The sequence below is a fragment of the Podarcis erhardii genome (genome assembly GCF_964252035.2).
Source record: "Podarcis erhardii genome assembly, chromosome: 6".
In the NCBI taxonomy this organism is placed as follows: Eukaryota; Metazoa; Chordata; class Lepidosauria; order Squamata; family Lacertidae; genus Podarcis; species Podarcis erhardii.
In genome coordinates this window covers 98989161-99014738 of record NC_138510.1, presented here as the reverse complement: position 1 = coordinate 99014738, position 25578 = coordinate 98989161, and the positions used below count along the sequence as shown (strand labels likewise).

At 43.5% G+C, this 25578-nt stretch overlaps 2 protein-coding genes and 1 long non-coding RNA gene across 4 annotated transcripts in view; 1 reads left to right on the top strand and 2 right to left on the bottom strand.

Annotated features, from left to right (window-relative positions):
* Positions 1-2848, bottom strand: part of RGL1 (ral guanine nucleotide dissociation stimulator like 1) — a 142635-nt gene extending 139787 nt beyond the window's left edge. Inside the window, exon 1 of the mRNA XM_081867314.1 lies at positions 2642-2848. The gene's annotated coding sequence lies outside the window, so the exon portion shown is untranslated. The remainder of the gene's footprint in view (positions 1-2641) is intronic.
* A 13818-nt stretch (positions 2849-16666) lies between these two features.
* On the bottom strand, positions 16667-25567 carry LOC309344755. 2 transcript variants are annotated; one of them, XR_014157861.1, is made up of 4 exons: positions 23359-25567; positions 19364-20229; positions 17584-17799; positions 16668-17341 (listed from the first exon to the last, which is right to left on the bottom strand). It is a non-coding gene; the product is annotated as an uncharacterized lncRNA (long non-coding RNA). The 2 variants fall into 2 exon arrangements; XR_014157860.1 differs by having other exon boundaries at positions 16667-17799.
* APOBEC4 (apolipoprotein B mRNA editing enzyme catalytic polypeptide like 4) lies at positions 21577-23345 on the top strand. The gene has a single exon (XM_081867363.1). The coding sequence runs from the start codon at positions 21848-21850 to the stop codon at positions 22895-22897; it is 1050 nt and encodes a 349-aa protein (XP_081723489.1). The 5' UTR covers positions 21577-21847; the 3' UTR covers positions 22898-23345.
* Positions 25568-25578: the final 11 nt, after the last annotated feature.

The following is a 25578-nucleotide window of genomic DNA, read 5'->3' as shown; positions in this document are numbered from 1 at the left end:
GCCGACAGAGCACGATTTCTGTTCTCATCCTGAAGCAACGTTCTTAACCCGAGGGACTATTTCTGGGTTAGCGGAGTCTGTAACCTGAAGCGTCTGTAGCCTGAAGAATATGTAACCCGTGGTACCACTGTATTCTAGGATTTTCTGCTTCCGTTGGAATGCACAACCAGAACTGTGAATTGCAGGGACAGGAAGTGAGCTATTCTCAAGGAAGGTCAGGCTTATACTTTTAACCTCTAAAACTGGGCGTAAGAGTAAAATGTGGCTCAAATTTTAAGAAAATAAAATTTCTTTAGCTATTTGGAAATTTTGGGACACACTGCTCACAGTGCAATCCTATCATCAGCTTATGTCAGCTGGATAAGGCTAGGATTCAGGGATAAGGCTAGGATTCATTAGCCAGAAAGAAGCACCTGCCTTAAGCAGCAATTGCTGTGGAGGCAGAAAGCAATGGCAAGGGATTGGAGGACAAAGCTCTGTGTTTCGTGGTCTATTTCATCTAAGCTAGCCTGCTGTCCTCAGATGCAGTGGAAGATGGGTGTCTGGTTACCCAGATTCAACTGCCAGTCCAATCGGCTTTTGTTCATAAAATGGGTGGGAGGGAGCGCACCATCTTGTCTTCTCAGTTAGCAAAATGTCTTCAGCCAGCCCAGATAGGATTGCAACTAAATCTGATCCACTGGCATAGCTCAAAACCATGGTGGTGATAATATTACCCTAGCATCGGTTTATGATGGCACGAGTACTACACCGATCATAATTAGGTAGGAAAAAAAGGCAAGTAGAGGGCCAAACTAAAGGAATTGTGGGGAGAGACTGAGCTGGATTGAGACCTTGGCAGGCAAAGGAGTAAGGTTTTAAACCTATGCCCCTTACTGTGACCCCAGTCTATTTGTCCTGGAAGGAAAGCTTCCATTGGGGAAGGATCATGAATCTCACCATAGGCTACATCGGCAACTTGGTGATAGCAAACCTTGGTGAAAGGTCACTCAGCAATTTGTACTTTCCACCAACAGCCAAGGATGAAAAGGAAGATGGATAACACCTGTGTACTGAAGCAGTGTACCTGTCTGCAGAGTCCCAAGACACAGGAGGAACTTAAGCTTCACTCCTGCAAATGGGGTTGCACAGATGAGTCACCCTACACAGGTAAGTGGGAGGGAGAAGGCTCCTGAGCATCTTTCAACCCTCCCCACTAAGCATCCCAAGAAAATAAATGGGTATACACAGCACTCAATCCATTGCCAAAGCATGTCTCATCCTCCCCTTGCATTTGGGGAACCATGTGTGCTAGCTAAGCAACTCTTGCTTGCTCAGCAGGTAGGAGCGGTGTCTTCTACAAAGGGGGTTTAGAGTAATTATGTGGTTTGCCAGCATCTAAACCCAAGCAAACCCTTACTACGCACTTGGATCTAAGGCTGAAACAGCCAGAAGTGCCGCTGACAGTGGCAAGTGAGAGCAACAACTCAATGCAAGACCATTCCTACGAGGACTCAATCTGCCATCAAACCTCGAATTATGATCCTTAGACGAAGGGTGGTACATAAATTTAATAAATAATTAAATAAATAATAAGTGAGCCAGCCTTTCTAATTTCCTAGCCCTGGTTAGAAGGGTTTGACAGCTGCACAAGCAAAAAACAAAACAAAACAAAATGCAGTGCTGTGAAGAATATGTTGAGGAGCATATAATGTGTTTCATAGCCAGTTTAATCTTAAAGGAAAGTTAATAAAACATAATTAGGAAATAATAGTACTCATATATGAACTGCAGAAGTCTCCTATTCCAGGCACTCTATTTGTCCAATCTGAACTCCAACAGACTGGGGAGGTTTTGGTTTGAAATTTCATGGGAAGGTGGCATCTCTTGAGGAGGTAAACTAAGAACTTCATGCCCCTTCCCAGCATTCTGCTGCAAGACCAGCTCTGGGGAGGAGCCCAAACATCCTGAAGCAGCAAAGCAAGTGCAATTGGTGTGAACAGGGAATGCATTATTATTGGGTGGTATCAGTCATGGTAAATAATTTCACTGGGTCTACTCTGAGTAAAATTTAGATGACTGCCTATTTGTTGTTGTTGTTAAGAAAGAATTTCAGCACCAAACCAAGCACTTGACAGCCTGACATATCTGTGATGCGGAGAATATCAAGGTCCTCATGAGAAAATATAAGCCAACTGGGTAGGATCCCTCAGAGCAGAGTGAACTTTGATGCACCCTGAATGAAACAAATACATGCCTGTCCACCCCGTGTGATGCAAGCACACATTGGCACACAAAAGGATTAAGATGTATTCCCTGCAGACACGAACTACGGAAAGCATCCAGCTATCTAATTATGCTTTTCCTTTCCTTATCTCCTGAGCTGTCAGGAACCCACGGCTCTGCAGCATATCCTTTGTGTCTCTACCCATCCATCCTCTTTATGCAGCTTAGCATATTGGTCTGTGCATGCAACAAAACAAAAACTATGCATCTTTTAAAATAATCATCAGAATGCACTGCATTGAAAACGGAGCCATGTCTCTCCACACTATAACAGCCTGGAAGGAATTAAAACTGCATATTTGGTAGATTATTGCAACAAGAATGTTATCTCTATATAGTTATATAAACACACAGAAAATGGAATCAAGCTACTCACAGAGAGAACCACAGGGAAGGTCTCCATTTCCTCGATTTCATCTGACTGCATTCAAAGCCAGGGCTGCAGCAAGCAGGATCAGCAAGCTAGCAACACTTAAGACTCACATCCGCAGTACCTTAGCTAGGAGGAAGAGGGGAAGGACTGGGGATCCTCTTGCCCTGGGGGCATCATCTGACCAGGTAGAGCCCTGTACAGACCAGAGATTTATCAAGGATAACTGAAGCATTTGACATTGGGTTCTACCAGCAAATAGCCAAGGATGAAATCAGACACAGGTTACTGATCTGTTCTTGGAGACTCAAGGGAAGAAATCTATGCCACACAGAGCAAGAAAGAGACAGCATAAAATTCTGTTCTTCGTATAAATCCAGCTTTATGACATTTAGAGAACTTGCATGAAGAGATCCTAGTTCATGTGCCAGGGTTTTGTGGATTTTTTGGGTGGTGATGGAATGGTTCGATTTTATACCCTTCTGGTTTTTAAATAAGTCCTTGAGATTTTTTTTTTTAAAGAAAGGAATAGGAATTTAAAATTATAAACACTGACAAATAAAAATATCTAAAACAAGTTATTAAAACACGAATAATAAATGAAACATGATAACATCAAGAAACAATTCAAAGAGCAAAGCAGACAAAAAGCATATTTTCAGAAAAACCTGCTGGAAAAGAAAGCACTCACCTGCTCGCCAAAAGGTGAGCAGTAGTAGGGATGAGTAGGGCATTCAACTGTCCTAGTGCCACCACAGAAAAATAAAATATTGTCCCTTATGTGAATGACAAAGACCATGGCTTTCAGAAATGATATCCATCAATCAAATCCATATGGATACAGATGATTGTTGAGATACTCTGATCCAGGCCATCTAGGGTTTTAACACTTTCAGTTAAGCCTGGAAATGAGCTAACAAACATTGCAGATGGTATAATACTGCAATTATACATTTCAACCTGTCAGACTGAGTTAGCATTCTGTCAGTCACACTCTGGTCCAACTCAAGCTTCCAAACGATTTTCAGAGGCATCCCCACACAGAGAGCATTTCAGCAATCCAACATGGAAATTATTATTCCAGTCTTAAAGTCAGCTCCACATCAGTTTTTGATTTATTTCTAAAAAGTGCATGAAAATGTGAAAGCAGTTTCGTGTGCATTTCACCTAATATACATATTTCTGCAAGTTTCTCCCTGATGTAATGCATTTTTGTACTCTCTTCACAAAGAGAAGTATTTTAACATGTGCGCTTTCCCTGCATGCATGCTTTTACATATGCTTTCTTTCTTTTTCTTTTTCTTTTTTGGCTAGAGAACTGCACTCCAAATTTTGGAGAAGTGAGGATCTAGAAAGGCAGCTGCATACTGGTTTGACAGGTATGAATTAGGTAGGTTCACAGTCAAATGTAAGCTGAATAAATCCCACATCTCCATTTCTAGCTGAATGTTTCCTCTTCCTGGTTCTGCTGCAGGTGGACCAGGTAAGGACAAACAGTCAGTTGCCTCTGGGTATGCACCTACCCAACTGGTTGACAGACAGAGACAGAGGCAAGGAAACCAGGTCATTTAAAGAGCTTGTCGAGAGAGAAAATGAGGAAGGCAGAAAAGGAGAAGTAGAAGCCATACAGAAGGGAGGAGAGCAGATGCCTGGCCAGGGCTCCATGCTGCTGGGCTCAGTATGAAGCCAAGAGAAGCAAGGAAGCAGCGTCACTCCACTGGGGCTTCTCTCTCCATTCTCACAACAGCAGGAGGAGAGGAAAGGCACTTTCTACTCTGCTGAAGGGCCATTTCTATTGGGCTCCTCCTCTCCCTAAACTGTTTCCATTCCAAAAAGCCATTATAAAATGGCTATGAACTGGTGCCTGGGTTTGTTTGTTTGTTTGCCTCTTCCCCCCTCATCCTTTTTTGCTTTTGCACCATGTCTTTTAGATTGTAAGTCTTAGTTTTATTGATCTTAATTTAATCCACTGCAGGGAGGCTATTGCTGTGGCTCCACCCGCAAAGCCAAACTGCTCCTGCTTAATCCTAGTCCTCCCTCTGGACAAGGGCAATCTAGTAGCCCCAGAAATACCGTATTTTTTGCCCTATAGGACGCATTTTCCTCTCCAAAAATGAAGGGGAAATCTGGGTGCATCCTATGGGGCAAATGCAGGCTTTCGCTGAAGCTTGGAGAGCGAGAGGGGTCAGTGAGCACCAACCCCTCTAGCTCTCCAGGCTTCAGGAAGACATCCACAGCCTAGGCAGCCCTGCGGGAGTTCCTGCAGGGCTGTCTAGGCTGCGGATAGTAGCCTGCTTCCTGGAGCGTCGGGCGCCCTGAAAGCAGAGCGCCCGCCGCTTCGGGAACACATCCGCAGCCTAGGCAGCCCTGCGAGGAACCCCACGCTGCGGATAGCAGCCTGCCACCCGGCGCGAAGGGCGCCCTGAAGCAGAGCGCCCCTCGCGCCGGGCAGACATCCGCAGCATGGGGAGCCCTGCAGGAGTTCCCCGCAGGGCTTCCCACGCTGCAGATAGCAGCCTGCCGCCCAGCTGGCGGGGCGCCCTGAAGCAGAGCACCCAGCGCGCCGGGCAGACATTGGCCAGCCCCACAAGCTCGGGGGCAGCAGGGAGGCGCAGTGCCGCCATCCCACTGTTCCTCGACCTGGCTCGGTTTCCCCGACCTGCTTTGGGGGGGGGAAATAAAGGGGAAAAAATTTCCTTTATTTCCCCCCGAAAAAACTAGGTGCGTCCTATGGGACGGAGCATCCTATGGGATGAAAAATACGGTACATTCTACGGCCTGGATAAGAATATGACTTGTAGCTGTTTAAACAGTCCTTACTTCATTTGCAAATCGAGCAAACAGGCCAGGAATTTTTTATTAATTCTGGCTTCCCATTTCATCCAAATGAGGAACCTACAAGTTAAATACTTCAGAACAAAGCAGGATATGAAGCCACAGTTTGGCTGAATAGCATGTCTTGTTCCAAAGCTGTTAACCAGTTTCTCAGTTCAGATAAAATAGGGAACAATAGTTAACTTAAGACTTCCTGGCTTGTTTGTTGGCTTGGAGAAAGGTAACGTGAGCAAAAGGCTCAATCATATTTCAGTTTAATAAACCATTATATGCCTGTCCAAATCACTTCCACATGAAGTTTCCTTTGAAGTATTTGGAAACTGCAACAAGGGCAGTTTTGACCTGCATTAAAGTCCAGACTGGATTATTGTAACTCGCTCTACGTAGGGCTGCCCTTGAGACTGACCCAGAAACTCCAGTGGGTGCAGAATGTCACGGCGAGACACCTTACGGGGTCTTCACTGCGGGATCACATTCACGCGGTGCTATACCAGCTGCACTGGCTCCCAGTGGCGTACAGGATCAGGTTTAAGGTGCTGGTTTTAACCTCTAAAGCCCTATACAGCCTAGGACCCTTGTACCTACGGGACCGCCTCTCCTGGTATGTCCCACGGAGCACCTTACGGTCTTCAAACAAAAACATCTTGGAGATCCCAGGCCACAGAAAGGTTAGGCTGGCTCAACCAGAGCCAGGGCTTTTTTGGCTGTGGCTCCGATCTGGTGGAACACTCTGTCACAAGAGACTAGGGCTGTGCGGAACTTGACATCTTTCCGCAGGGCCTGCAAGACAGAGCTGTTCCACCAGGCTTTTGGCCAGGGCACAGCCTGACCCCCTCCTTTGGCAATCCTCACAGAACTCTAGCCCAATGGTTGCCATTAATCTGTTTTTTTTTTTTTTTTTTTTTTTTATAATAATTTTTATTGATTTTACAACATAAACAAAAAACAAACAAACATAATGCGACTTCCCCAAACCTCCCCTTCACTGCATCCAAATTTCAAAATTTTTAGCAATTCTTCATCCCATTTTTATATTTAATTCTCTTTAAAAAGAGTTTCTGCTTTATAAATTTCGATTTATAGCTGTAATTCTTTGTGTCCAATCCCCTGACATCTTAACATTCTGAAATTTTACAACAATTTTTAAGATAGATTTTAAATTTTTTCCAGTCCTCCTCCACTGTCTCTTTCCTCTGGTCACGGATTCTGCCGGTCATCTCTGCCAGTCCCATAAATTCAGTCACCTTGGTCTGCCATTCTTCCAGAGTAGGTAATTCTTTAGTCTTCCAATACTTCGCCAAAAGGATTCTTGCTGCTGTTGTTGCGTACATAAAAAAGGTCCTATCTTTCTTTGGTACCAATTGGCCGACCATGCCCAGGAGAAAAGCCTCCGGTTTCTTTACAAATGTCCACTTAAGGATTTTCTTAATTTCATTATAGATCATTTCCCAGTAGGCCTTAATCTTTGGGCAGGTCCACCAAAGGTGATAAAAGGTTCCTTCACATTCATTACACTTCCAGCAATTGTTATTGGGCAAATGATATATCTTTGCAAGCTTGACTGGGGTCATGTACCACCTATAGATCATTTTCATTATGTTCTCTTTCAGGGCACTACATGCCGTAAATTTAATACCTGTGGTCCATAACTGCTCCCAGTCAGCAAACATAATATCATGACCAATATCTTGTGCCCACTTAATCATGGCTAATTTAACCGTTTCATCTTGTGTATTCCATTTTAGCAGCAGATTATACATTCTAGACAAATTCTTAGTATTGGGTTCTAGCAATTCTGTTTCTAACTTTGACCTCTCCTTCTGAAATCCTAGTTTTCTGTCCTGCTTAAAAGTTTCATTAATCTGGTAGTAATGTAACCAATCTCGGACTTTAGGTTTCAATTTCTCAAAACTCTGTAGTTTCAACTTTTCACCATCATATTCTATAATTTCACAATATTTTGGCCAGTCTGTATCCATGTTCAATCTTTTTACCGCCTTAGCTTCCATTGGTGACAGCCACCTGGGGGTTTTACTTTCAAACAAATCTTTATATCGATTCCATACATTATACAATGCTTTCCTAATAATATGATTTTTAAAATTTCTATGTACCTTTACCTTGTCATACCATAAATATGCATGCCAACCAAAACTATTATCATAACCTTCCAAGTCCAGAATGTCTGTATTCTCAAGAAGTAGCCATGGTTTCAGCCAGCAAAAAGCTGCTGCTTCATAATAAAGTTTTAAGTCCGGCAGGGCAAAGCCCCCTCTATCCTTTGCATCAGTCAAAATCTTAAATTTAATTCTGGGTTTTTTGCCCTGCCAGACAAATTTAGATATATCTTTCTGCCACTTCTTGAAACAGTCCATCTTATCTAAAATTTGCAATGTCTGGAACAAAAACAACAATCTCGGCAATACATTCATCTTAATTACAGCAATTCGGCCTAACAAGGAAAGTCTCAATCTTGACCATATATCGAAATCTTTCTTCACTTCAGCCCAGCATTTCTCATAGTTATCTTTAAATAGGTTCACATTCTTAGATGTTAAATTCACCCCCAGATATTTTACCTTTTTAGTAATTTCCAAACCAGTTTCTCTTTGAAAACTATCTTTTTCCCCCACCGTAAGATTTTTTTCCAACACCTTTGTCTTGTGTTTATTCAATTTAAAACCTGCTACCTGACCAAATATTTCAATAAGTTCCAGAACTCTTTTTGTACTAGTTTCTGGCTGTTGTAATGTCAAAACTAAGTCATCTGCAAATGCTCTTAGCTTATAATGTTTAGTTCCGACCTGTATACCTTTAACCAGCTGGTCTCTTCTAATCATATTAAGGAAAACCTCCAGTACCGATATAAACAATAGAGGGGAAATTGGGCATCCCTGTCGTGTCCCTTTCTCTATTGGAATTTCATCCATAACCATACCATTTACAATAAGTTTGGCCTTTTGCTCAGAATAAATTGCACTTATACCATTTTCAAAGTTCTTGCCTACCCCCATTCCTTGGAGATTCCTCTTCATAAAGCTCCAACAAATATTGTCAAAGGCTTTCTCTGCATCCACAAAAATCAAAACAGCTTTTCTATTTATATCAGTTTCCAAAAGTTCTAGAATATCTATAATATTCCTCACATTGTCTGACAATTGCCTGCCTGGTAGAAAGCCTGTTTGGTCCCTGTGAATCTCCTCTAACAAAACTTTTTTGAATCTTTTTGCTAGAATGTCTGCAAAAATTTTATAATCCACATTCAAAAGTGATATAGGGCGGTAATTCTTAACTTGATGTTTCTCAGTTTCTGTCTTTGGTATAAGTGAGATGAATGCTTCCTTCCACGATTCGGGAGCCTTTTTCCCCTCCAAAATTTGATTGCAAACTTCTTTCAGTGGTTGTATTAACCAATCCTTCAATACTTTATAATATCTCGCAGTTAGTCCATCTGGTCCTGGTGATTTTCCCAGCTTCATATCCTGGATGGCACTCTCTATTTCTTGATCTGTAATTTTCTCATTTAAACTCCTTCTGTTGTTTTCAGAGATTTTTGATAGTCCGTATTTTCCAATAAATTCTTCTATCTCCTGTTCATTTTTTGGCCCTTGTTTGTATAATTTCTTAAAGAAACTTTGAAAACAATTACTTATCTCATTTGGTTTATTAATAGACTTCCCATCTACTTCGAGTGATGTCACTGTATTCAGTTTTTGTCTCTTTTTCAGTTGCCAAGACAGTAGCTTCCCACATTTATCTGCAGACTCAAAAGTCTTTTGTCTCATTTGTTTAATTTTCCATTCTATTTCCTGGTTCATCAATTCCATATATTGTGTTTGATAGAATTTTATTTCTCTTAATATCTCCTGGGATTTAGGCTTAGATCTCAGTTTCTTCTCCCCTTCTTTTATTAGATTCCAAATTTTCTCTTTCTTCTCATTCTGTTTTTTCCTCTTTATTGAATTCTGTTGTATTAGGAAGCCACGCATCACGGCTTTACTTGCGTCCCAAATGATTCTTTTTTCTGTGTCTGATCTTAAATTGATCTCGAAGTAGTCTTTAAGTGTTTTTTGGGCCTTTTTGCAAATTTCCTCATCTCCAAAGAGGGTGTCATTCATTCTCCATCTAAAGGTTCCAGCTGTTGTCAGTTTCATTTCCATCTTGACAGCATTGTGGTCAGAGCAGGTCTTTGGGCAGATTTCTGTTTTTTTAACCTTTGATGCCAGATTACTAGAAATCCATATTTGATCGATTCTAGTCCATGTCATTTTTGCTTCAGAGAAGAAGGTCCCCTCCCTTTCCAGAGGGTTCCTAGTTCTCCAAATATCAATCAGATCCATAGTGTCAGTCAGGTCAAAAAAAGTCTTTGGTAGTCTTCCATCATTAGATATTGTTTGTCTTTGGGCCTTATCCATATTTGTAGAGACGACTCCATTCATGTCACCCATCATTATAATTTTAAAGTCCAAAAAGTCCATTAAAGTCTCATGCAACTTCTTGAAGAATTCAGCCTTCCCCTCATTTGGTGCATAAACTCCAACAATCAATATTTTTTCTCCATGAATTTGGATTTCCACTGCCAGGTATCTTCCTTGGTCATCCTTAAAGATCAATTTTGGTTCAAATTTTTCCTTGACATAAATCACAACTCCTCTTTTCTTGACTCTATCTGATGATATAAATTCTTGTCCTAATCTCTTGTTTGTTAAAAGTTTTCTATGTATCCTGGCAATGTGGGTTTCTTGTAAACAGATTACATCTAGATGTTCCTTCTTTAATAAATGAAATACTTGGCCCCTTTTTCGAGGGTGGTTCAAACCATTGCAGTTCCAACTAAAGAGTTGCAGAGACATTTTGGTTACTGGGTAGATCTTCCACCGACTGCACCAAGTTGTTGTTCCTCCTCGGTCGGTGCTCGGTTCAGTCCAAAAGATAGATTTGAGATGTCCGGTACTTCCTCCTCACTGACAGTTCCTTTCTGAAGATCCTCTTGATTTCTTTCCAAAAAGAACTCTTTATCCTGGTTTGTTTTTATTTTAATTTTCTTCCCTTTGAAGCTAAAGGACAGCCCTTGTGGAAATTCCCACCTGAATGGGATATTATTCTTCTTAAGTAGATCAACTAGTTCTTTAAATTGAGATCTAACCTCCAAAAAATATTTAGGAATATCCTTGAAGATTTGAATCTGAGAATTTTTAATGACCAAGGCCTTCTGGAAGTGTAGGTTCAATATTTTGTCTCTTTGTTCCTTTGATCCTAAGGTAATTAAACAATCTCTTGGCTTCTTCCCTTGCTTCCTGCCAATCCGAAAGGCTGAAGTTATCATAAATTCATCTTCCTCTCCATCTAGCTCATCATTCCAGAAGTCTTGAAATTTATCTGTGAGGAATTCCCCAAGCTTGTCCTCTTCCTCTTCTGGAACCAGTCTTAATTTCAGATTCTTACTTTTCCTTTCCAGTTCTAGTAGGGCTAATGCTGAATCATGTTCATGTACTTTTTTTACAATAGGCGCAAACTTTCCTTTGGTTTCTTCAGCAGTGGACCTAGCACTCTCAGCTATTCTCCTTGTTTCCGTAGATTCTTGAACCAAACGGTTTATAGAATCTGTATTAGATGAAATTGTTGTTGTATTCAGGTCTAGTCTTGTTGTCAACTCCGTCAGTTTCTTAGAGTTCTCTGTAGACTGTTTGGTAAGTTCTGCAGATTGCTTAGTGAGTACTTCTAGTGACTGATTTATTTTAAGCAGGGCCTGTGTCATTGACTCCATTGATGCTGCTGTTATTTTTTCTTGTGCAGCTGCTGCTCCTGATAAGGAGCCTCTTTTTTGAGCTTGTTTTTGAGCCTGCTTTGTTTTACTTCTTGTTGAAATCTCTTCTGGCGGGTTGCTCATAACTCAAGGTCATTCACACAGGAAAGTTGCAAGTGGAAAATCCCACTGGATACACCGTAATGTAACTAAAGCCCTCTAGAGGAGGAAATTGTAACCATCCAAAGGCACCCAGAACAAAGAAACAGAAAGTCCAAAGGCAAAAGTCCCATTAAAAGTCTTTAGTTTGTAGCACTTTACTGTTAGAATTGTAATCCACCAAAGTCCCGAGTATGTTTCAAAATAAGTCTTATTTTGTAGCCGCTGTCCTTTGACAGCTCACTTGACAGTTCCTTTTTTCAGGCGATCGCTGCTCCGGCAGCCTGGCCAGAAGTATCGGCAGCAGAGGTTTTTTATTCCTTATCCCTTTCTTTTGCAGGTTAAATTAATTCTGTTTCCTCCCCCCCTTCTCCTGCACAACAGGGGGGAGATCCTTTCGATGTCTGGTTTAATAAGAGTTAAAAGGAAAGTCCATTTAAACACAGCTTAATCTTTTCATTGCTCCGTTAATCATGCAGTTCCGGGAGGCTGACTTCCTTAATTTTTGCCTTCCCGTTTTCAGCCAAATCTTCTAATTTTTAAGTCCCGTTTTACTTTTGCGATCTTACTCACGGGTATTGTTGTTGCCAATCGTTGATTTCAGAAAGGAATCGGCGCTCTCCGTTAATGGCGACGCGGCTCCGATCTAGTGGAACACTCTGTCACAAGAGACTAGGGCTCTGCGGAACTTGACATCTTTCCGCAGGGCCTGCAAGACAGAGCTGTTCCACCAGGCTTTTGGCCAGGGCACAGCCTGACCCCCTCCTTTGGCAATCCTCACAGAACTCTAGCCCAATGGTTGCCATTAATCTGATTTGAACTGATTTTATAATGAAATGATTTTAGAATGTTGTATCATTTTACTGTTGTTAGCCGCTCTGAGCCCGGCTTCGGCTGAGGAGGGCGGGATATAAATAAATAAATAAAATTATTATTATTATTATTATTATTATTATTATTATTATTATTATTATTATCTCAGTTGGACTAGAGGTCAATCGAATACAATATTGATAGTAGCCCCAACATATTGATAGTAGCCCCACTCCAAATCTACAGATAACATTTCTGGGCTTTTTATTATTGTTTTTGTATTACTGGTGTATTTTTGTTTCTAGGTATTATATTGATATTTACTTAAATGTTTTGGTGGGGTTTTTTGTTCTCTTGTTATGATTTGAGCTCAGTTTTGCTGCTTGAAAAGCAGGATACAAATATGAAATCAAATAAAAATAAATAAAATGAAAGCTATTGTTACAAATGCTGGGAGAATATCAACCACATGCTGTAAACAGACATTGGAATTTGCAAACTCTCTCACAAAATCCAGAATAAAGAGCTTTGTGCTGCACGATTTATGATGCCTTAGTCTTCCAAGAACAAAGTTGTTACATTTGGCCTGAAAGTGGGACACGGACAAATTATGTAACAAATAACCAGTCATCCCAACAATAACATGTTTATGCTCTGCAATTCCTATTGTAAACAGGCATGAAGGAGTCCAGTAAAAACGCTGTAGATGAATTAGGAAACTACCAAATTCAAAACTGATTTTTCATCATGTAAACTAGCTTATATGGATCCCAATATTTATAGTCTTAAGTAATAGTAAACTATTGTACTTACAATTCCAGATACTGTTGCTTGATACTGTAGAGGAAAAAGAGGCATATTGTGTACAGAATGAAGCAAGGCCAGCTGTACTCAAACTATGATCCAAGGACCACCAGGATGAAAATAACACTAAAATGCTGGTGTGTCCTAGGTTAGCAATCTACCTAGCAGAAATCCCACTGAACTCAATGGAACTTACTTCTGAGCAGGCCTGTTAAAGTGACAAGCCTCTGTCTTCAGCACCACAAGCATCTGTAACTGTAATGTCAAAGGAACGCCCAGCTGCTGGCACTCACAGAGAAGCATCCATCACCCCCCCCCCGTGCCCACCCCCCTAATATTCTGAAGAGGGTCTCTTCTCCATTCTTCAGAGAGTGGCTGGAGGTAGGAAGGCAGAAAAAGGTCCTCTTTTCCTTCCTTTCTGCAGTTTTAATCTGAAATCTTAGGTGCAGTACTGCGCCCAGAGCTCAGAAACTGCTTGCGCTAATGAAATTCCCTGTTGCAAAATGTGCCTAGAACAAGACTGTTTCGAACACTGAACTCCCTGGATCCATACAGTCATTCCATCCTGGCTAGATCTTATAAGCCATGAGGATCAATGGTCAAGAACATGTGGTGAGCACCCTGCAAGCACCCTGTTGTATCCCCAGGCAGCAAAAGCAAAAAAATAAATAAAAAATTATTCCACAAGATGTTACTAGATGGTAACCTTAACAGGAGGGGTGGGGCAGGCATTTGTCTATCCCCCTCCCTAATTGGTCCCAGAGCCAGCAAGACTTGGGTAGAATCATAGAATAGTAGAGTTGGAAGGGATCCCAAGGGTCATCCAGTCCAACCCCCTGCAATGCAGGAATCTCAGCTGAAGCATACATGACAGATGGCCATCCAAGCTCTGCTTAAAAACCTCCAAGGAAGGAGAGCCCACAACCTCCCGAGAGAGACAGTTCCACTGTCAAACAGCTCCTACTGTCAGAAAGTTCTTCCTGATGTTTAGTCAGAATCTCCTTTCTTGTAACTTGAAGCCATTGGTTCAGTCCTACCCTCCAGAGCAGAAGAAAACAAGCTTGCTCCGTCTTCCATGTGACAGCCCTTCAGATATTTGAAGATGGCTCTCATATCTCCTCTCAGTCTCTTGTCCAAGCTAAACATACCCAGCCCCTTCAACCACTCCAAATAAGGTCTGGTTTTCAGACCCTGGATCACCTTGGTTGCCCCACTATGCACATGTTCCAGCGTGTCAACATCCTTCTTAAATCATGCTAGATTTTCCTCCAGCCTGGTGTTGTTGTTGATGAAGGTCATGTCAGTCCAGAATAAAAAAATCACTCTTCCATGATTTGATCATAGATCAAGGGACCAATCTGGAATGCATCGCAAGACCGGTGGGGGGGGGGCTAGTTGGAGCAGTGGGGGAGACTGGCCTAACACAGATTTGTCCATCCAGATACTTGAACACCATCACACTTTGGAGAGCCAAACCCAAAATTTGTAAAATGAAACTAAAGCATCCAGGCAAAAGAACCTAACCAAAACACCATACTTTTTTCTTTCTTCCTTCATTTACATACCTTACAATCAAATAGGCGTATTACAAAGAAACATGAAGCCTTGGATTGTTTGAAGACCATGTGATACTCCTGGACTTTGAACTTTTAATTACTAGATGAAGCCACGTACAAATCCACTGAAGCACATTTGAATACTATGACATTTCAGTACTTAAATTTCAGAACTAAAAGGAGGCCTTTTTCACAGAAGAAACAAAACCAGTTTTCTGCCCCCAACATCTCTTTCTATCTCTGTGTGTATCAGTGCCTTATTTAGTGACAATAAATAGTCTCTCATATAACTAATAGAAGAATGGTGTTACTTTCACACTTCCAGTGACCAAAATTATACATCACATGAACTTTCACCTAGTTCTATATAAATCCCTAATCTAATTATGTTCTTGCACTGAAAAACAGATTTTCATAAGCCACATTACCCCAGTACACCTTCTTCCATGACTATGACAAAGATTTTTATTGTTGTTAAAATAGCTGTCTCTCTTAGTTTAGTGCTCTTCTTCCAACAGTAGTCAAACAGATGTCCATGAGAAATTAATAATCAATCCATATTTGAAGTGTCAAATGAGGACATTGAAATGAAGGACTTATTGACGTTCTGTAGTGGCAGCAGGGCTATAGGCTGCTTTAAAATAGGAACTGCATAATTTGGATATTTAACTTTGGTATAAAAATGCCTGGCATATAACCATAGTGGAAAAGCTTAACACATAAAATAGGAATATTAAAAGGAACTCAAAAACACACAAGTGTTTTATGACATATTGTGGAAATTCATGGCATATAACAAGGGCTGAAAAACACTCCATCACCTGCATCTTCAAAAATATTATCTTCATGATATTTTGTATCTTAATTGTACTGCTGACCATCTGTACAGTCAAATTGGAGGACTATTGGATACTACTAGGCTGTACCTATGTAATGGATTTAATTACGGTACATGCTGGGGTGGGGGGAAGAATAATATCATAATTATCCCTTTAATACCAGGTGTCAGGGGTTCAGAAGGAGAGACACAGGAGGGGGAGCAAATGGAGAGTGAGGAGGAGGAGTCCGAGGGGGGCGCAGGCAGTGACAGTGGAAAGAGTTATTCCACAAGCCTCTCCAGCGAATCGGAGGACTCACAGAAGGGAGCGCCGATGGCCAGAGTGAGGGGGGTTCCAGGGGGGAAGCCCCAGGAGGAAAGGGCCAGCGGGGAGTCCCTGAGCAGCAGCTGGAAATCAGGACCAGCTTCCCCACCAGAGTGCAGTGGGGAGGGGGAATCCCAGGAATCGGGACCAGTGCTCTCACCACCAGCGGGAGGAGAGGAGTCAGGTTTGGTCACGCCCACATCAGGAAGCGGGGAAATGGTCAGGAGGAAGGTTACCGGCTGGGCGCGCGCGCCAAGTTCAAATGTACAGGCGAGCGGCACAGCAGGGAGCCCGGGTAGGGAGCCAGGTCCTAAAGCCCGCCGGAAGGAAGGGGAAGACCAAGGGGGGTTAGCGTCAGAGGAGTCCAGGAAGGAGGAGACCCCAGAGGGCAGAAGGACCCAGCGAAGGAAAGAACAGCGTAGGAGGTGGAGCCGGGCGAGGATCTTAAACTGGTGTGGGAGGAGCAGTGAGTCAGAGGGGACTTAGCCGGTCTAGCGTCGAGACGTGGGTCTGCGCGCCCAGAGCTTTGAAATGGAAACTAAACTTCAATAAAGACTTTTGTATATTATATCCACCGGGCGTTGGTCCTCTGTGAGCTGGGATCTAGAGGCAGACCTGACACCAGGAATTGGTTGTAAGTGGGTGGGAGAGATGTTTATTGGTTGCAGTTTTGTGTTGTATATTTTAAAACTAATTTAAAAAATCAAAAATCATAATCAGAGCAGTCATATTTTGTTATATACTCCCATCAGCTGATAGTCAGAGATACTTTTGATAATCAAAGCATTTAAACAGCATGTAGTGAAATGAAAATTAAGAATACTATATAAAAGTTCTGGATTATTGACTTTGGTGACTTTAGTATTTCCTCATGAAAATAATCCAGGTCAAGTATACATCAAATGTTTATATTGGTGCAAATGAAACAAACCTGCTTTTTGCTTTAGAACTGTTTAAAATAAAAAGGCTGAAGCCCTCAAAATTCATGAACAATCAGTTGTGTTTCATTGTGCTCCACACTTTTCTTGCTAGCTTTTTTCCTTTGATACATACAGTTCCTTGTTCTGAGAGTAGAGTATGTGGCAAGAGAAAAACAGATTCTTTCACTTATACTCTTGGATTCTGCTCCCCTGCAGACTTCATGCTTAAAAGCTGGCAGGGGATTTGATGAGAATGCTTAATTCTGAGGGGCTGGAGCATAGGATCCTTGTCAGTTTCAACTCCTGCTGGCTTGCAAGGATGGAACTGGCAGAGGAGCAAAGGGTTCGCACAGCAGGCCTGATACAAAACTTAGGTCACATGCACATTGAAATGCAACACCCCAGATGCGTCTCTCTTTAGCTTCCCATTCAACAGTTAACATACTGCATACCTAAGAGGCAACCTGTTATGTTGCACCAGAAGATAAAACACACACATGTCAAATTTAAGGTCTTTTAAAATATGGGCAAATAAAGTACACACAGTTCTCATGCCCAAGTGTATAAAACAGAGTACTGTATCTTTATTATACTGCCACCCTGTGGCTGCTTTGGCTCATATACTAAGCCTCGTCTCCTTGTTACACTTCTGTTTCTGCCATTTTTCTCCAGCTTGTTCAGATGCTATTCAATTACCAACTTTGAATATATCTTTTACATTGTCATTCTTCCTTCATTATTAAAAGAATTTCCTTTAAGTAAAAGAAAGCAAGTACACACACCCATTTGCTACATACACTGTTCATTGCTTCTTTGGAAGTGATGGGAAAAGTGCATTCTTCCCTTGCAAAACCTAGCTACCCTGGTGTAGCACAGTGGCAACAAAGTCACTGTCATGAACTCACTAGGTGGCTTCAGGCAAGCCACTCTCTTGTTCTTCCCTCTGCAATGTGGAAGAATAAAGACAACTTACAGCAGTGCTACTCAAAGTAGTGGTCCACTGACAAGTGCAGTCCATAAGCCATTGGCTTCCGGTCCACACCGACTTCACTGCAGCCCATGTTGGGTGTGGCACTTCAAGGACAAAGTATGGTACCAGTCCCTGGCACATTGGTGGGGTGGGGAATTGCTGGTCCACCACAGAGTTTGAGAAGAATTGCTGTACAGGCTGTTGCGAGGATTACATGCGCTGTAGGACATGAACATGAAGTGTCAAAACACTTGAAACTGCTGTGCAAACATTGAGCATTATTACAGCATGATCCTATACAAGTCTATTAAAAAGTAAGTCTCCATGAGTTCAGTGTGCCTTACCTCCAAGGAAGGTGGGTAAAGGAATGCAGCTTATTATATCATATTCCCCCCTTTCCCCCCTTAAAAATAAGAACTTTTGCTGATTTTGTGGAAAGGTTTGTTGTACATTTGCCAGCAGTCATTCCCCGCACATGTGGCTCTTTCATGCATGCCTCTTTCTTTTCTTTCCTGTCATCCCTTGTACTGTCATGTTTGAGATTGTAAAATCTTTAAAGCAGACACCTATACTTTCGCTGTTCCTTATTTTACTCTGTAAACATACTATGTACTTTGATCTCACTGCATACATTAATGACAATTGTAATCAGGCACAAGAGCTGAACTGGCCACTCATTCAAAAAATAAAGGTAAGGCTTATGTTTACAGCTAGGTATCTTAGCACTTGAAACTGACAGTACAACCATGTTCCTTTGCTGAGCAACTGAAACTCCTACACTGCAACAATATAAAAGTGATCAAACGACAATCATATGTACCAGAAGCAAATGAGGAAGAAAAGTAGCTTATTTTCTTTCAAAGTGAAAGGTTGATCATAGGGAAACATTTTTACATTATTTACAATAGAAAACAGCAGAACAATTCAAGTAAGGCTGTGCTTATTACTGGCATTTGGGACTGAGAACACTGACGGTAAGTACAGCTCAGTTATTAAATCTTAAGAATGTAACAGATTATGCTTAGCTTCTGCAATGCAAAGCATATCTTATCTCATTTCTGGGAAGGAAGCAATGCTTTTATTGCATGATTTTAGCCATTTTGTGGCTATTTCTGAAGAGCAGGATACGGCTAATCCCATGCTTGCATTTTAAAAAGAAGGGAAAAAATAGTTGGGTGGTTTCAGGTTGCACAGAGTGGAATAGGCTATTTAATCCTTTGTCACTCAAAATCAGCAGCCCAGCCTTTCTCACACAAGAGGGGGTGGGGGAAGGATACAATATCCCCCATATTTTCCCGATCAGTGGTGTAGCGTGGGTTGTCAGCACCCGGGGCAAGGCAAGTAATTTGCGCCCCCTAACCCGTGGATTTGCGCCCCCTAACCCTAACCCCCAGATGTTGCGCCCGGTGCGGCCGGGCCCCCCTGCACCCCCACGCTACACCACTGTTCCCGATGAATGTCACAAACATAAGCAAATGTTACCTGTCTTGCCTCAAAAGGCGCAATCTGGCAAGTCAAATTCTCCTCACCAAAATGGGCAGCAATGTCACTTCCATTTAGGGAATAAGGATGCACTGGACCCCATAATAAAACAAGAACTTTAGCTGAAAATATAGCACAAAGGATTCTTAAGAAGCATCAGCACTGCCAGAAAGCACAGCCCCATCCCAGAGCCCCAACTGGGTGGGGAAAGGTAGGAACTTTTAACTGCTGCTGCAGCAGTATGGAGTATACCTGCCTGCAGATTTACCTGCCTACCTTACCTTTAACATAAAATACCTACCTATTATTGCAGAATGAATTTAAGAATTTTAGATGCTGAAAAAGTGTGCCTCGGATATAAAATATCTGGAAGAGCTGCTGCAGTATGAATAACTCTGGCATATAAAGCTGAGTTTCGTTGAATATGTGCAGAGTTCTTTTTTCTTCATTAGGAGACAATTTTTCAAATAAGAACCAAGTAACAACGTGTCCCTGAATGCCCTTCCTTTAGGAAAGTGCTTCATTTATCCGGAGACTATCCGGATATACCATCAATCTGTACTTCAGTGTTTCACCATAAGTCACCCTACCAAAGGTGACAGTGGCTCCACACCAGCTCAGAGAGTGACATTCCGGGGTGTGAGCGGCAAGAGTCCTGGGCAGGAATGCTGAGACTGGGGTACGGGTGCTGGTGCTGGTAGCAGAGGCAGTCCGAGTAGCCAAAGTGAAGTCCAACGGAGGGAGCAGGGGCAAGAGGCAGTCCAATTGGTGGGCCCATGGTCAGGAAGCAGCAGCAAGTCAAACAAGGGTCAGAGGCAAGAGGAAGTCCAGAAGCGTACCAGAGTCAAGGTGGGTGAGAAGTCCAGCCAGGCAAGGTCACGATGCAGGGTCACAGGAGCTCAACGAAAGACCAAGTTGCTGTAGCAAAGACCAAAAGTGAAATGCAGGCCTGATCTAGCTCTCCTGGGCTTGCTCCCAGCTGCAGTGCATCTTGTCATCTGACCGTGCTTGCTGGCCTGCGCCTGATTCATATATGACTGGCACAGCCAGGGCCTGGCTCCCACAAATCCTCAGAGTGCTCAGGGCCTGCTTCCTGCAAAACCTCAGTGCTCATTACAGGCAGCAGACAGTGAGAGGCCCAAGTATTCATTGGCCTTGTTAGGAGATCTGCTGGGAAGATGACAAAAACATGCAGGTTGTTGCACTGAATGCCCCTTGAAAATGATGCCACATACAGTGGTGCCTCGCAAGACGAAATTAATCCGTTCCGTGAGGCTCTTCGTATAGTGGTTTTTTCGTCTTGCGAAGCAAGCCCATTGACAGCTTATCGGACTAGTGCTATTAGCAGTTTAGCGGCTTTTAGCGGATCAGCTGATAAGCGGCTTATCAGCGGATCAGCTGATAAGCGACTTAGGGCTTAGGAAAGGGGGGGGGAGGGAAAAAACCCCGCAGGAACTTGCAAGACATTTTCGTCTTGCGAAGCAAGCCCATAGGGAAATTCATTTTGCGAAGCGCCTCCAAAACGGAAAACCCTTTCGTCTAGCGGGTTTTCCGTCTTACGAGGCGTTCGTCTTGCGGGGCACCACTGTACCTCTGTGGTCTTCTATGAGATAGCACAGTATGCATACACTGATATTCATAAAAATGCACAGCCTTTACATGTTTGTGCATTGCACTGCATATGTGGCTACCATCTTCCATGTCATATTTTAGTATATTACATGAGAAAGAAAGCTCAAAAATGCACTACACCAGACAAAAGAACAGCTCAGCTGCCATTTTTCTGGCACCATAGCTAATTCTAGCAACTAGCCCAGAGGGTAAAAGTCTGGTCCAGGGGTCAGCAAACTTTTTTTGGAGGGGGTCGGTTCACTGTCCCCCAGACCTTGTGGTGTGCCAGACAGTGCACACACGCGGGCGCGCACGGCGGAGGGGGCTTCTCTCTCTCCCCCTCTCTCCCCAGCCCCTCCCCTCCCCCTGACTACCTATGCTGCTGTCAGTGCTGAGCTCTCCCAACTGCGGCTCCTGTGCCCTTGAGAGGGCTGCTTTCAGGCTGCTCGTCCTGCTGCCGCCACCACAGCTCTGCCAACCGCTGCTCCTGTGCCTGCCCTTGCAAGCGGCAGAGGCTGGCAGCGGTGGCGGAGGGATGAGCAGCCCGAAAGGGCTGGCTGGCTCCAGAGAGGCGCTGCCCGAAATGGCGCTCAGCCAGCCCACTTCCTCCACTACGCAGGGCGGGGAGAAGGGTGGGGAGAAGCCAGGCGGAGGGAGAGAGGAGGCGCCGCAGTGGGTGGGTGGGTGGGGGGAATGGCGCCAAAAAAGAAATGGTGGCGCCCCCCCCCAAAATGAATGAAAAAAAATGAACAAACAGAACCGCTGATCCACGGAACGTCCGCCGGCCGGATCCTGAGGGCAATTGGGCCAGAACTGGCCCACGGACCGTGGTTTGCCGACCCCTGTTCTGGTCAGTCTCACTGGGTGGCAACCCTAGTGGCTTTCTTAGGATATATGTACTTTGCCTTCCATGGCTTCCAACCATGGAACTTTGGAAATCATGATTCTTGGTTCTCTAATAAGAAACCCTAAGTAAAGAAAGAAGTTCTGCTCCTATAGTTCACATACAGAAGCCCTGACAACTAACCCAGTTCATATCTGGCTTAAATTTGTAATATACATACAACTTTAACTTCAAAGATTCCAAATAAGAGGGGGGAAATAACTAACTAGGAATTTATTTTTTGTGTGTTTCAGGATTGTCCAACTTACAGGAGCAATATTTCCATACACTATGAACCTAGAAATAGAAACATTTTGCCAAGAATACCTAGCACATAAAGGTACAGTAGTAAAACCATATTACTGGCTAACAGTGAGCCAAAGCTGTGTCAAGTGCCCTTATCACATAAAAACAGGTGAAGAAGCAAGAGTTCCTTATGTAGAATTTCATAATGCCTTTGGATTCCCATACAGATCAATGCCTTCTCATAATAAACACTTTCTATTTTATGAATTGAGGCATTCATCAGGGAAATTAATTCAAAAAGGCCATGCTACAAATTGCACAGAGTACAACATTCACCCAGAATCAATGTTATTTGAAATAGGTGGTTATCTAGATTCAGTTGTGCACAATTATGAGAATGCTGGATACATAATTATTTATTCAAACTACTCACCTTGTAATGAGGCAGAGCATGGCTGCATAAGCAAAATGTACAACTTCCTGATGAAGTATCAAGACATTACACTCTGCATTTATTTTGCACAGCTGTACCACACAGAGGAGGATTTCCCAGTATCCACATGGAACTGTGAAGCTCTGCAAAGCCTGGCTAGCATGTGGCCTCAGGTGACATTGAGCCCACTGTGTGGTGGACTTTGGCATTCCCTCCTAAACAGTTTTGTGACTAATATACCACACTCAAGTCTCCATCATCCAATTTTGCCTGCAAGAGTATGGGCTGACAGACAAAATGCACAACAAATTAGCAGCATTACAGGAATGAAATTTCCTTTTATGAAGACCCTGCCTCAGCCAGGCTATGGACACTCAACTGCTGTGCCATCTCTGCAAAAGTACTTTTTGCCCAGTTCAGACTGTCAGCATCCAGCCCCAATGATGAATGGTAGATTGCTCCCTCTGAGGATACCACCCCCCCATTCAACACCTCCCATTGATGTTTTTTCCAGTTTTAGAAAGCAGCCACTATACCCCCAACCTAAAAATATTGTCAGACACTTAAAAATGCCAGATAAGTCATTAAGCAAAGCTAAACGTTTGCAAGTAATTCCAAACGGAAGATCTGTTTACAGGGAAAGAATTACTGAACGAGTTTAAAGTATCAAGTCTAAAGAGCATGAACTGTACAGAAACAGGATCCAATTCACCTCATTCAAAAATTGAATGCAGGGCTGACAATTCACTCAGCATGTAAGCAGCTCAAATGGTTATACACACGTTTTTCATATGTACTGTGGCTATTATGCCAGCATAGGAAACACCAACTTCGAGCAGCTGAATGAAGAGACTAAGGCAATCCTGCTAGTCAGTGTGGCTACTGGACAGCGTCATCCTCCATTTTCTGTTAGAGTATTGAGACAACTTTTCATCTTAAGGATATTTCCTTTATAATAATTATTTTGTACTGATTTGTTGTCATTGTTCTATGCAGTTTTGGCTGTAAACTTGTACCTGCCAACAGAAAGCTGGGATATAAATGTAATAAAATAAATCCAATCATCAAAAATGCTGCATGTAAAAGACTAATATTCAATTCTTCTATCATCTCCAGAAAATACCTTAAAGTCAGCCCAGACATCATCAGAGTTATTTGGAAATTCAATTTCTTTTTGCTACGCCTTGCTTTTTAGTGGATATCACAGGTAGCTCTTCAAACTCCCCTTTGAAATTATTAAAAAGTACTTGCAAGCATAATGGTTCGGAGTGGGTGGATACCTATTCCTGGGATAAACTTGCATCTGATGAAGTTCAATCAAGTCCAGAGGTCGGCAAACTAGGCTCCGTGGGCCAAATCAGGCCCATGAGGATCGTTAACCTGGCCCGGCCGCTGTCTGAGCACCCTGGGGAAAAGATAAAAAAGAGGGAAGCCGCCGCACGTTCTTGCGTGGAGTCCTCCTTCAGGAGGTGCAGGAGGAAGGCAGAGGTGCCACTGGCGGGGAAAGAGGCACCATCCAGGGCAGGGGAGGGGGCGAGAGATTTACGGGTGGAGGGAAAAGAGTGAGGGTGGGGAGAACAGGAAGGAGCTCTCCCCACTGGCTGCACAGCGGCGCTCTAGCCTCTGCTGCTGGCGGGAGGGCCCCCATCCCACCCCACCCCCGAAGCATGGAAGAGGTGCCAGCAGCAGGAGGCCCAGCAGGCCACAACGCAGCACCAATCCCAGGTGAGGAGCCCCCCATCCAAACAATGACTATCATCAGTGCAGGTAAGAAATTTTTTTAATTTTAATTTTTATCATGTACAATACTGTCTGGCCTGCCTGGTGCTCTTGCATGGAATGGGTTCTTTTAAAATGCACCTGTGGGTTATTTGTGGGGCCTGCCTGATGTGCATAGGAATTCATTCATTTTCCCCCGCTCAAAATATAGTCCGGCCCCCCACAAGGTCTGAGGGAAAGAGGGCTGGTCCCCTGCTGAAAAAGTTTGCCGACCCCTGATCCAGTCCATGAAAGTGTATGCTGCAACAAATCTGCTGCAGCAGCCCTGTATAGGGAAGTTTTTAATGTTTGGTGTTTTATCATGCTTTTATATATGTCATAAGCTGCCCAGAGCGGCTGGGGCAACCCAGTCAGGTGGGCAGGATACAAAATATAAAATTATTATTATTATACATATCTATTCAGAAGTCCTCAAAGATATAAATGAGGTCTAAAGGTAAAGGGGCCCCTGACCATTAGGTCCAGTTGTGACTGACTCTGGGGTTGCGGCGCTCATCTCGCTTTATTGGCCAAGGGAGCCGGCATACAGCTTCCGGGTCATGTGGCCAGCAGGACTAAGCCGCTTCTGGCGAACCAGAGCAGCACACGGAAACGCCGTTTACCTTCCCGCCGAAGCGGTACCTATTTATCTACTTGTACTTGACGTGCTTTTGAACTGCTAGGTGGGCAGGAGCAGGGACCGAGCAACAGGAGCTCACCCCGTCGCGGGGATTCAAACCGCCGACCTTCTCATCGGCAAGTCCTAGGCTCTGTGGTTTAACCCACAGTGCCACCCACGTCCCCAAATGAGACCTACTCCCAGGCAAACAGGTATATCCTCTCGCTGGCTTGATTATTCTCTTACTGCACTACATAATTATTTGCTGTTCCTACTTTGATAAAGAACTTAAACTTGGGGGTATGCACTGGCTGCTGTTTTTAAAAGCGATGCCTCCACCTCATAACCTTGGGGATGAGGTGGAAATCCGAATTAGAAGGGAAAAGTTGTACCACAAAAAAACCCGTCAGAAGATACAAAAGTCTAACAATTTTGTTTTTCGAGCACTGAGCAAAAATCAGAGCCAACCGCCCTCTGGTTTCGAGCAGCCAGGGGGCTTCTGTCAGGCCTAACAGCCCCCCCCCCTCCAGCCAGGCGACATTTGGCCTCCGGCTGGAATTAGGAGGCCGGGATCCCAGGCCCATCCGTTGCTATAGGAACCTGCCCAAGATCACGTGCCAGCCAACCTCTCAATTGCCTCCCACAGCCCAGCGCCCCACCCCGCCGCGCGCGCAGTTCTGCGCATGTGCCCGTTCAGGGGGTAACGGGGGGCGAGAGGGAAATGGCTGCTTGACGCATGCTCATTAGAATGGGTGGCGCGCGCATGCGCAACGCTAGCGAGCATAAAAGACTTAAAACCCGGCGCTTGTTGGGGCTTTTTAATCAGAAGGGCTTGGAAAAGGTCGCTCTCTCACAGAAGCTTACAAAAAAATGACGTAATGGCGGTTAACTTGGTGTGGATTGTCCGCATGCGCAGAGCGGAGGAGAGGTGGGGGTGAAACCACTCGCGCATGCGTGGTGTTGGCT

Excerpts from the sequence above, each read along its gene's own strand:
- APOBEC4 (XM_081867363.1), top strand. The coding sequence starts at position 21,848 with ATGAACCTAGAAATAGAAACATTTTGCCAAGAATACCTAGCACATAAA.